Source organism: Octodon degus, unplaced genomic scaffold (assembly GCF_000260255.1).
Source record: "Octodon degus isolate 3935 unplaced genomic scaffold, OctDeg1.0 scaffold00132, whole genome shotgun sequence".
Classification (NCBI taxonomy): domain Eukaryota; kingdom Metazoa; phylum Chordata; class Mammalia; order Rodentia; family Octodontidae; genus Octodon; species Octodon degus.
Genome location: NW_004524708.1, coordinates 108,503 through 120,462, shown reverse-complemented (window position 1 = coordinate 120,462; position 11,960 = coordinate 108,503). Strand labels below are relative to the sequence as shown.

Below are 11,960 nucleotides of genomic sequence, written 5' to 3'. Positions count from 1 at the left end.
AAAAAAAATCTAAAACTAGATTCTCTGTATAATGCAGCTACACCATTTCTGGGTGTTTATCCAAAGAAATGAAACTAGCATGCCAAAGACATACCTGCACCTCCATATCTATTGCAGTACTGTTCATGGTAGAATCAGTCTAGTGCCCATCAGCAAATAAATGTATATAGACAATGTGGTGCATATACCTGATGAATACTATTCAGCCTGTACTGTTCAGCTAAACAGATGGAATTGGGGCACAATACATTAGGCAAAATAAGTCAAATGCAGAAAGACAAATGTTCTCTCCCACATATAGGAGCTAATAAATGTTGACCTAAATGTAGAGACTATTAAAGATTAGGAAGGGTGTGTATGGGGTGAAGAGAAGTTGGATTTGATCATCTATATAATTCACATTGTGTACATGTCTGGAAATATATTGAATTCTATTAAGATATACAATTAATAAGATTGATAAAAACTAAAAAAATCCATCTATTCATATTGACTTTATGATTAACACTGGGCTGGATCTGACTATTAGGCTCGAGCCCTGGTCCATAAGAGATTTGTTTTCTGTTTGTTTGGTTTTTGTGGTTGGTTCACCTGGGGGTCACAGCTGGCACTGCATGTGGTGCCGGAGAGCAAACCGAGGTCTCTGTGCAATTGTGTAAGCTTGCCCAAGCAGGCACTTTAGAACAGTGAGATATCTCGTTGGTTTTCATGAGAGATTTATAATACACTATGAAAGAGGGCAAAGGTGAGACAGGTAGTGTGGGAGAAGCCTTCCACCTCACCATGGCATCCCTGGTCCCACACACACGTGCAGCTTCAGAGTGGTCTTCTCTATGTCACTTTGGAGAGGAAACAGTAGTCTTTCAGACAGGAAAACTACATCTGTGTGACAGGAGTTCACAGGCTTTCCAGGGGCAGGAGTCTGATTGGGACGTGGGTGACAGAGTCAGCTGGGTGGAAGGAGATTCTGTTCTGGGAACTGTGCCCTGGCATTGGTTGCAGTCCCTGATAAGCGTGGCATGGAAGCAGAGAGTGACAGGTTTATGCCCCACCTCCAACCATGTCCATGGCTGAGGGCAGAGACAGCCGAGTTCAGACTCATCCTTTCTAGGGTTCCACTGTGGCCAGACTAATGACAGCACAGTGGGCCAATGGAAAACAACCACTCTACAAGGATGTGGCTAGAGGCCACCAGTTCCTGGTGCATGAACTCTGGTGGCTGAGAGGTTCCCAGGTGGAGGAAGGCCTCCCACCTCAACAGCAGCACACAAGCAGCCTGTGACTGTTAATCCTGATTAAGAAACACTTGGCGCATTAGGAAAGCACACTCCTGGCTGTGTGGAGGTGGCCACGCGAGCATGGCCTCAGACACTATTTCTGGTCTCTCCTCTCTGGCACTGCTCCTCTGCTCTGCTTCTGGGTGGCCCTGAAGTAAGCCTGTGTGTTCCACCCACCATTCCTCCACCATGTGTCTACGCTGAGCCCACTGTCCCTGTTCTGAATCACATGAAGTCATGAATCAAATTAAACCTTTCTTCCTTTAAATATGTTTCAAAGACATGAAAACTGGTAAGTGCACTGCCTAAGGCATTAAGGATGCTTTCCATTCCAGGATTCCCCAGCTATCTAGCCCTGTACCATAACACCACCTGAGGTGAATCATTATGGTCTGACATTTTGGCCAGCCTTGAAATTCCTCTTCTCTTCAATCTTTCACTCATTTACTCATTACTCAAATATTTATTGAGCTTCTACCATGTACTAGAAACTGTCCTCAGTGCTGGTGTGGTGTGCCCAAAACAGACAAAAAAAATCCCTTGGTCATGAACTTCAACCCTATAGAAACAAAATAAGACAACCAAAATTAAAAGGTATGTCCATGGCATGCTGGGTTATAGTAAGCGCCACAGAGGTCAGATAACACACAGGGAGTGTTGAAGATAGTGGTACCTGTTGTAAGCATGGTAGTTAGGGAACCCTTCATTTGAAGGGGATCATTTTTACTTTGGGAAAGCATCAGAAATTGTATGGTGCCAAATCTGGTGAATAAGGTAGATGAGGACACATCATAAGGTTTGTTTGCTTGTTTTACAAGACTCTTCTGTTGGAAAGCACTTGACAGCAGCATTCACCAGTTTTGGTGACCCTCACAAAGACACTAATGAAACAAAGTGTCCAACAAAATGTCCAATGAAAGAGGGGCAGTGAACCTTCCCAGTGGAAGGAGTATACTATGAAGAGAGGGAATGACAGGACCCAAGAGAGAGGGGTTAGAGGTGTTTAAGGTCCAGGAAGAAATGAGCATGGCTAAGTAAAGTGGGTGTGGGAGGCAGTGAGAGCAGAGAAGCAAGCAGGGTTAGAGAGAGGTCACGGGGAGACTTGCAGGGTGTTGTGAGGAAGATGAGCATCCTTAGAGGGACTCTCGGAGAATCTTTCTGAGCAGGAATGATGGATGTTCCGGCTGTAAGGGACCTGCCCCTTCTGGGCCTTACTTGTTCCCCGTGATGTGTCTGTGAGCTCCCTGAGGGACTCCAGCTCCCCCCTCCATCCCTGCTTAAGGATCTCTGCTCTTGTGCCCTACTCAGCAATTACTGATGAGGTCCACAGGCTTCAAAGCCTACAGAGTAAGTTGTTAAAAGTGCAGGCTTTAGAGTGACACAGGTCTACTTGTTTAAGGATTCTGAGGATACTCCCAGCTCCCAACGTTCTCAGACACATCCATTCTCAGAGACAATGGTCAAGTGATTAGAGTGACCAGAAGTGATGAGCTAGAGGACATCCATACTCCCTGCCAAGCTGTATGCTGTCCTCTCTCCCAGAAGCAACCCAAAGCCGGGGTTGAATTGAGTGGGGTGGGGGTGGGGCACGGTACCTGCACAGATAGTGGAGGTCTCTTCCATGTTCCTTGAAGCAAGCTCCCCCCACTACCCCACCCTGCCACTGCCTACCCTGGTATTCAATCCACTGCCCTCCCCGAGGTCCAGAGGGAGCTGCAGATCTTGGAGAGGGCCAGCTAAGGAGTCCCATCCCTCTGAGTTCATCCCTAGGCAGCCACTTCTGGGTCCAGCTCAGTCAGTTGGGAGCGCTTTTGACCCATAGAGGAAAAACAAATACCTTTCTCTTGCCCCACAAAGCCTTCTTCTTTCTTTCTTAAGTACCACTAGTTTCCTTCCTCCCCTCCCCAAATGAAAACTCCAAAGAAATAAAGACTATTTGATTTCTTCAAACCAGAGCCATGTGGTCTCTTGGTTCACTGAATTTTTCCATAAAACCAATAAGAGTTGGATCCTCTCCCAAGTTGAGCATAGTATTTCCAGGGACAATTCCCTTATTGTTTTCTGTTTGTTTTTCAGAGTTGCAGGAAAAATTGAATCAACAAGAGAAGAAGTGAAATTTTATTGATGCATGTTAGCAGACCCCAGAGGACTAATCTTCAAAGTCTGAGGTGTTGATTACAGAGATTTTATCTTATTTATAGAGTGGTAAACAGAAGTTATAAGAAAAGAGATAAGTTTTCACTGAAGGTTATGGTAGAATGGATGTCACCGACAGTGAGCATGGTTGTATGTAGTGAAGTTCTTTTGAGCACATTAACAGAAGTTTCAGCTTGATGACAAATTGTATGATTTAGCTGAATTCGGTGGCAGAGAACACAAAGACTACAGCTATATTTAACAAAATGACTGCAGTTGGGGGAGGATTTCTGCTTCAATAGTTCTATGGACTAAACCTGTGTCTTGCATGTGACAGGCAGGTGCTCTATCACTGAGCTATATTTCCACCCTCAGGTCCCCCTTTGTGAGACAGGGTCCTGCTTGATTGCTCAGGCTGGCCTCAAACTTTCAATACTGCCCCTTCAGTCTCAAAAGCAGCTGGGCTTACAAGAGTCAGCACTTGTGGCTGACGATTCCCTGATCTACTAGTACCCCTGGAAACCTCAGAAGTCATTATTGGTTCAGCAGGTAAGTACAACTTTACTCTGAAGATTCAGTTTGATAACGATTTGGCCCAATTATTTGTCCTCGGGTGGCAAACATTATTTCTGTTTCCTTGATACCGTGTGGCTTTTCCTACCAGGTCACAGCTGTGGAAATGGAGCCAGGAGTTGAGCTGGGTAACACAGAAGCTGGGTAACACAGAAGCTCGTGCCCTTTCAGCCTTCCAGAACGGTTGTTACATTTGTGTCAACTTGAGAAGTCTAGAAGTTTCCCTAAGTAGCTCAGCAGTTCAGTGTCCCCAGAGTGGAAAGGACACACCCTTGCTGCTCTAGGATGTTGTTCATTGTGCCAATCTAAGAAATGTGGCCAGGGTCCTCACTTCCTAGGCATCCTGAGCCTGTGCAAGAGGGGGACAGGGAGGCGGTGTGAGTGCTACCCCTGCCCTAGGGTGGGGAGCCTGCTTGCTCTCAACATAAGAGAGGAAAGGAGGCTTACTCTCTCGCTGTCTTCTGCTCCCATGAACTTCTTCCCTCTGTCATCCTACCCTGCCTTGCAGCCAGCAGATTATGGATTGAAACCTCCACAAACTGTAAGATAAATAACGCTTTTTCTCTTTAACTTCAGGTGTTGGATATTTTGTCTCAGCAGCAAGAGAAAAGTAACTAAGAAAATCATAGTTTTCTTATTTGGTAAGGGAGATGAGTAAATTCCTTGTTAGGCTTTTTGGTAGAAGTACATGAACCACTGGAATACCCACCCACAGGGTTATACAAAGAAGTCCAGCTCCCTCTCATCTTGTGAAGTTTAATGCAAAGTTTGACTAGGGCTGTGTAGGTGGTCATGGTGCCTCATTTCTTCCTCTCCTCCTTGGATGGAGTTTGACTCTTAAAAATATTTAACATGCTATACAGACACCACTTAATCAAAATGAACAACAGCTTGCTGCCAGGCCAAGGTCGAAGAGGGCCATCCAACAAGTAATTTGCTCAGTACTTATTATTTTTGGGGACCCCAAGAACCCCAGAGGAGGAGTCAGGTTGGTTGAGTGATTGGGGCAAAGCATGCTGAGAGTTCAGGATTAACGCATGAGGTGCTACATCACTGTCAATCATCCTCAAAATTCCTCCTCACTGTAAACACACATATTCCATTGTTTTTCTTTTTTATATTTTATTTTAGAGAAGGGCCTACAGGGTGTTCAGGGTGTCACTACTAGATTGAACTCATAGTGATTCTCCTGTTTACAACCTCCCAAGAGCTGGGATTACAGGCGTGCGCCATCATGCCCAGTCTCAACTGCCTTCTCAGCATGCCCCAGGGGCAGAACCAGCACAACAGGTCTGGGGATTGAACCTCCGGCCCCTGTGCCTGCTTGAAGTTGCCTTAATCCACTGAGCTATTTGGCTGGCCCTTTATTCCATTGTTCTTGCTCCAAAATCCTCTTTTGTGAATGTCCTTACCAAGAGTGATAAACAAAAATAGTGACTGATGTTGCTGAGTGCTGTCCAACAGCCAGGCAATTGTCTACCATATTTTTAAAATATTTATTTATTTTCGATAATTTTATTGAGAAACAAATAGCAATGAGACAGTTTCAAGTCAAATTGGTAGGACAGTTTCAATAATTAACACATTGAATACTGTCTTCCTATTAGTTATTTGCTGTACAAGATGCAGACATGATATCCTATTTACAAACAGCATTAGAACAAATCCCTCTATTCATTAAGAGAATGTAGCTATATACCTATCTTAGCCATTTTGAATACATAGATACAAAATGGACATTCATCTGTATCCCCTTTTTTGTTTAATTTCACCATTTGAATATTATAGGTGCCCACCATATTTACCAGATCTAGCACCATGCAACTTCTGGCTCTTCCCCCACAGTCCAAATGACCAGGAGAGAAATGCTTTGTGTAGATTCAGGACATCAAGTCAGCCATGATACCACCACTAAAGCCATTCACAAAAGAGGAGTTGTAAAAGTGCTTCAGAAGTGGGTGTGTCTGAAGCAGGGAAAAGTATTTTGTGAATGATTAATTGCAGTGTGTCTCTCACTGTGATGAATTACATTCTTTTAGACATGCACCATGTATTTCTATCATGCCTCGCGCATTTGCCTACTGGTAGAAGAGTGTGTCTGGTGGAGCGAACAGTGAGGAGAAACCCATGACCTTAAGGTAAGAGAAGCCTATCGCCAAGTCCTCCTTCAGATTACCCAGATAGAGATTGTTCATCATCCAAGACCACCTCCCCACCTGATAAGTCCCAGATCCCCACTTTACCTGGATCTCCTTTCTCACCACGGGGGCCTTCTCTTCCATCCCGGCCATCACGGCCAGGCAAGCCATTTTCTGTGGGGCTGCATATGACCAGAGTGCAGGCATTGGGCAGTGGTTTAGCATGGTAGTGCTTCAACTCAGCTCCCAGGTTCCCCTGCGGCTGCGTGAGCAGAAATAGCACAGAAAGAAGGGGCAGCAGCATGGCCTGGGGAGATGGCAGAAAGAGAAAGGTCATGCTGTTGGTTCCAGGACAGAGGGTAGGGCTTGACCTAGCTTACTGTGGTCAGAAATCTCTCTCTCTCTCTGTCTCCTTTTTCCTAATGTAGGGCTCAGAGGAGCAAGAGTTCAAAGGCAATTTAGGGAGGTAGACACATGGCCTGCTCTTGGAGAGCATAACTTCTCCTACTTGAACTGTGAAATGAGTACAGCAGTGCCCATCAGTCCTCAGACACCCATGACAGCTGTGGTTGTGATGTAGTGTTCTCATGAAGGCCACCTATCATACCAGGAAGGATTCATGTAGCACCTCTGGGCAGGATCTTTTTTCTTTCTGGTCCTTCCTCTCCCTGCCTGTGCCATGAGTGAGTTGGCTCAACTAAGACCAAGCAAATCTGTTTCTTCTTCCTTGCTGCCATGACTAGGTTATCACTGGAGTCTGCATACTGGCATGAAAATGAACCTGAGTCCTGCCTGTTTCATAGTGTCTGCCTCAAGTAGAAGCTAGGACTGTGGCTGCTTGTATGCCAAGCAATTTATCATTCCTGGACCAAGCACTGACTCCATAGAGAAACTGACAGAGGGAGCTCAGGTGAGAAGTTTCTGAAATACAAAATTAGCAACTGGAGGGACCAGAGACACCTAGAGGTCTGCCTAGACCATGTGAGAGGGAACAGGAGGGTTTCATGGGGGAAGAGGACATGCTAGGTGGGTGGGGTCACATGGAAGGTTGGTTTGAGGGTAAACAAGAGAAACTATCGGTAGGGCACCCAGGCAAGATGTTGAGGAGCTGGATCAATGCTATCCTGCACATCTTGTTAGATTTTTATCACTGTGATGAGCCCCTGAGATTAACTAACTTAAAAGAAGGAAAGGTGTATTCTGGTTCATGGTTTCAGAGGTCTCATTCCTTGGTTACTTGGGTGAGTGGCAACACAGTGCATTCTTTCAAAAGTACATGGCAGAGGAGGCAAGTTCATCTCATAATATCCAGGAAGCAAAGACAGCAGAGGGGCTGGGGTTTCCAGATGCCCTTTATGGGGGCCACAAAGACCCATTGTCCTTCCATTAGGCCATCTCTGTTGAAGGTTGCACCTCTTCCCAACAGCACCACAGGTTGGGGCCAAAGCCTTTGACATGTGGACCTTGGTAACATTTAAGATCAACACTACAGCAGTCTCTTTCAAAGAAAGAAACTGAAATTATGAGAGTAGGAAGAGCCCATAGGAGTCACTGAGGCACTGAAGCCAGGAGTGTCCTGTGGAAAGATGAAGCAGCTCAGTGGGCTGACTGGGGTAGTGGAGGGCTGGCGCTACTGGCCAGAGAAGTGCAACCTTCTCCAACTCCTGAAAACTCTTATTTTTCACTAACGTCACTCAATTTGAATTCACAACTTCCTTGGGCATCCCGAGGGTCTCTAGGAATACCCAGGTGAGCTCAGAGGCAGGTGGTGGCTCTTGCCTTGCCCTCACTCTGGTAGAAACTTAGTTCTGAGCACTGAAGGCCAGGCCCATGCCAAGGCAAGGCCACTGGCCCATGGCCTCTAGTTTTCTTAACTCTAGGTCCCTTTGATTCTAGAGATTAAGAAAAACCACGGGCATTTCTGCTCACAAACTCAAGCTGGTGCAGAAGACATTGCCATTCATGTCTTAGTGTTCAGAGGAAAGGCTTATTTAAAAGCGCAACTTTTATGAATGTGGATTGGAAATTAAGAGACCTAATCCAGTGAGCACATTGTAACAGCAAAGATGTGCGACCACGAGAGAAGTAGGTTTATCACTGCTTCACAGGTGGAACCAGGATGTGCTCAGATCAGACAATGCCTGCTGATCCTCCTCCGCTATCCTTTCTGAAGAAATCAGGCACAGAACAGAAGACAAGACTGAAGTTCAAAATGTGCTTCCACCTGGTACTTCCACACAACGGCATCTGGACACATAGCACACTCATCCGTTCTACTCTCATGCAGGAAGCAAATCTGAGGCCACAGAAGCTGAACTTAGGGCAGAAGAGGGTCTTCTCACTCCCCCGTGACCACCACCTCCCAAACCCATGACTCCAGAAGCACGGCCTCAATCCAGAACCCAAGCTTCCTCCACACAAGTAGGATAAATAACTCTGATGGTGGGGGGCATCCACAGAATAGGGGGAAATAGAATAAGGCATAAATAGAAACACTCACAGGTCACCTCCTCTAGGGTCCCAGGAGCTCCTGGTGAATGAGTCTTGGCTCAGCATGCACCTGATATTTATGCCTGCCCTGTAACTCCAGCCGCCCAGTTTCAGTTTCCTGAGAATTCCCTTGAAGAAGCGGAACAATTTTCTTCCTTGTTGACTCACTCTTACCCCACATGCCCACTGGACAGCTGCCACTGCTATATGTGGTTACTAGTTGTGCTCTGCTTAACTGTCCCCTTAGAGCTCATGAATGATCTCTGTCCATGGTCACATCTATACCTTCCCTGTAACCCTGCAAGATAAGCAGCATCACCAGCATCTGTGTTTTCTAAGTGTCCAGAGATCTGGGTCCAGAGACCAGGGCATTGCACAATGGCCTACGATTGCAAAAACAATGCATGTCCATCTATCTTGAGAGCTAGGGCCCTACCCTACTGTGTCCACTGTTTTTTTTTTCTTTTTCATCTCAACAGCAACTGCCCAGATATTGTGAAAGAATTGCTTGGTTTACCCAGGTAGGAGTGGGCAGGCTAAGGGGCAGCAGGGGCAGCTACTGGTGGGGGGCAGTGGTTAGGGAACCTGCCCTGAGAATGAGACATTCATCTGCATCCTGCTCTAGGATTCAGAGAGCTCTTCACTTGCTTTTTGTGAATCAGACTTCTCCTTGCAGGCTTCAGCTTTGCCTGTCCAAGACTCATTTCTCTATCTCATTAGATAGGGTTTGCTTTGCTCACTGGCCTACTTGGAACCCCTGAGCTCTTGCTGTCCTAATACCCCTCTCCAGCCAGCCCTTGACTTTTCCCTGCCTGTACAGCACCTTCCATCCACTGTCACTGCTATCATCTTTGGTGTTTCTAGATTCTTGTGGTTGCCTTTTGCTTCTAGATTCTTTGCCTAGCTCCATATGCCACTAAACCGACATCTCCAACTCTCCTCTTGCTCTACCCCATTGGTAGGGTTGACTTACTTCTAGCTTTTGATACTGCTCATGACATCTTGCATGTTATAGAACCTTTAATGCCCAACCTCTTCATTTGGCAGGGCAAGGTCTGTTTCTCCAATTTTTTTTTTTTTTTTTTGGAAGCAGGATTCCAAGCAAAGCTATTTGTACTTCTGGTAGCAGATCTGTTTTACTATTGACACATAGCTATTCTCATCCTAGGATATTCATATTTTTCCTTGAGCTATGGATCAGCATGGTGGATGCTTGAGCTATTGTTCACTTTCCCCACAAAGACTAGTTTTCAAATTCTATTGTGATGGATGGACTAATCTTTAATTGTGGTGACTTATTTTTAGAAGCCCTGAACTTTGTCTTTTTTTTTTTTATCAGATATCTCACTCCAGCTCCTCTTAGCTAGTGAAAGAGGTTCTCATAATGTTCTGGTGTAATAGAAAATCGGTCCCACAGAGAGGTAAGATGGTAAAGATGTTTCCACCAGTTTACTTCAGTTTCTGTTTATTTAGTTAAGCTTTTCTGTTTCTCATAAAAGGTTGAACTTGTGAGAAATACTGTAAAATGCAAGCCCCAAATGATGAGCCACTCTGCTTCTATACCTCCACTTCTGCAACTCCATAAAAACCTCACTCCCTGAGCCATGGGTGCCTGATGTTTTTGGAAATGATTCTAGTTAAATCCATGGGCATCATAAAGCTTATTCTCATTTTTTTTGAAAAATGAATGTTTATTAAAAGCAAGCATTAATCTTTGACTTTTTGTCCAATTTTACTTATCTATATCTGTTAATCTGAGCAACAGATTTGATAATAAAAATATGTAATATAGCATCCATTGTTCATTTGTTGTTCTTGATTTGAAAATCTGTAACATGTGTATTGTTGTATGCTGCTCTGATTCTGTCTTTGTTTTGGCTATTTGTTCTTGTTTTTGTTTTTACTTTTCAACATGAAATAAAATTAAATACACACACACACACACACACACACACACACAAAGCTTATTCTTGCCTCCACGCCTCAGTAATGGCATTGGTACTACACTGTAACCCTATTGCATTGCGTTATATTTGTGTTCTAGCTTCCTACTCTAGCAGAATCTAGTTTCATTTCTGATTCAACTTATTCACTAATAGTGATGATTACTGTTTTCCTCAGTTACACATACACAGGTAAGAAGAAAGACTTCAGATGGCCATCACAGAGGCCATCTTCCAGGGTGCCCCTGACCACTCTCTTCCCCAGACAAGGCTTAGCATGACCACAGCGTGGCTTTGGTAGCCAGCCACTGACACCATCACTTCATCAGTATTTGTTGCCTCTGGTGGACATCATCAGCTGTACTTTTGTCTGAGCTAAGCAATGGCCTGTGACACTTGGCTGCTCACACCACTGGTGAAATCCAGGGTCAACTTGCTCATTCCGGTCTCTGTCACCGCCGAGCCATGAGGGAGCTTCCCACGCCAGCAGGCACTCTGGGTAAGCACTCCCCACCCCAGCCTGACTTGGTTTTGCTTACTCTGGGTTTGTGGCTCACTGCTCTTGGCCTTGATTTCTGTTCTTGCCTCCAAGTACCACAGTATTAGCGTTCTTACTTGGTCTTCCTTGATTTTTCATTTATGGCCTGATGCATCTGACCTTTAAGCACCTCTGATTTTCTTAGAGAAATTCTGGTCTTCATTCATAGTCAGAACAACAGACCTGAAATCCAGTCCATTTTTTGACCAGTTTTGAAGTAAACCAGTACACCTTCCCTGTGTGCTTAATGACTGGGAAAGAAAATGGAATGTGATGTCTGGTGCGACAGAACCTTTCCCAGCCTGGCTCCTGCACCTGAACTGCTCATTTTGAAACCAACAACTCTGTTAACACTGATCCATTCACTTTCCTTTAAATTCCACTAAACTGAATATTTGAAATGTCATTGTTTATCCCCTTTCATGCTCAAGATGACCATGTCTCTTTATTTTCAGTCACTCTATACTGTCTCTTTTCTTGAGTTTTATCTTCATTTTCACTCTTTGTCACCTCAGACCATAAATTCTTTTAAAGAACTGCTTTACTGAGAGATGCTTGACATATAACACTATGTACATATTTAATGTGTACAACTTGATGAGTTTGAGGATGATCATACACTTATGGAGCCATCCATAATATTAAGCCCATTAATAGTTCTCATTGTTTGCAGATTAAAAATTAGAGAAAAAGGAGGGCCACAAGGAAAGCCAACATTTTGGCCCTAGCCTTCCAATGTCAATTAAGACTCAGGATATATAAGAACCTGTACTGTAACATCATGTAACTCAGTTGTGTCCCAAATTTTCTGATCAAGGAGATTATGGGGCCAAAGAGGAAAGTGATCAATGATGTAGAGTGTGCC

The 11,960-nt window shown here is 44.7% G+C and overlaps 1 protein-coding gene across 1 annotated transcript in view; it reads right to left on the bottom strand.

The window, feature by feature from the left end:
* The window catches only part of LOC101581205 (pulmonary surfactant-associated protein D), a 14,091-nt gene extending 5,258 nt beyond the window's left edge, over positions 1–8,833 (bottom strand). The window contains exons 1-2 of the mRNA XM_023701285.1: positions 8,625–8,833; positions 6,230–6,431 (exon numbers count right to left, since the gene is read on the bottom strand). Of these exons, the coding sequence (XP_023557053.1) occupies positions 6,230–6,428 (199 nt within the window). The 5' untranslated portion in view covers positions 6,429–6,431; positions 8,625–8,833. The remainder of the gene's footprint in view (positions 1–6,229; positions 6,432–8,624) is intronic.
* Positions 8,834–11,960: the final 3,127 nt, after the last annotated feature.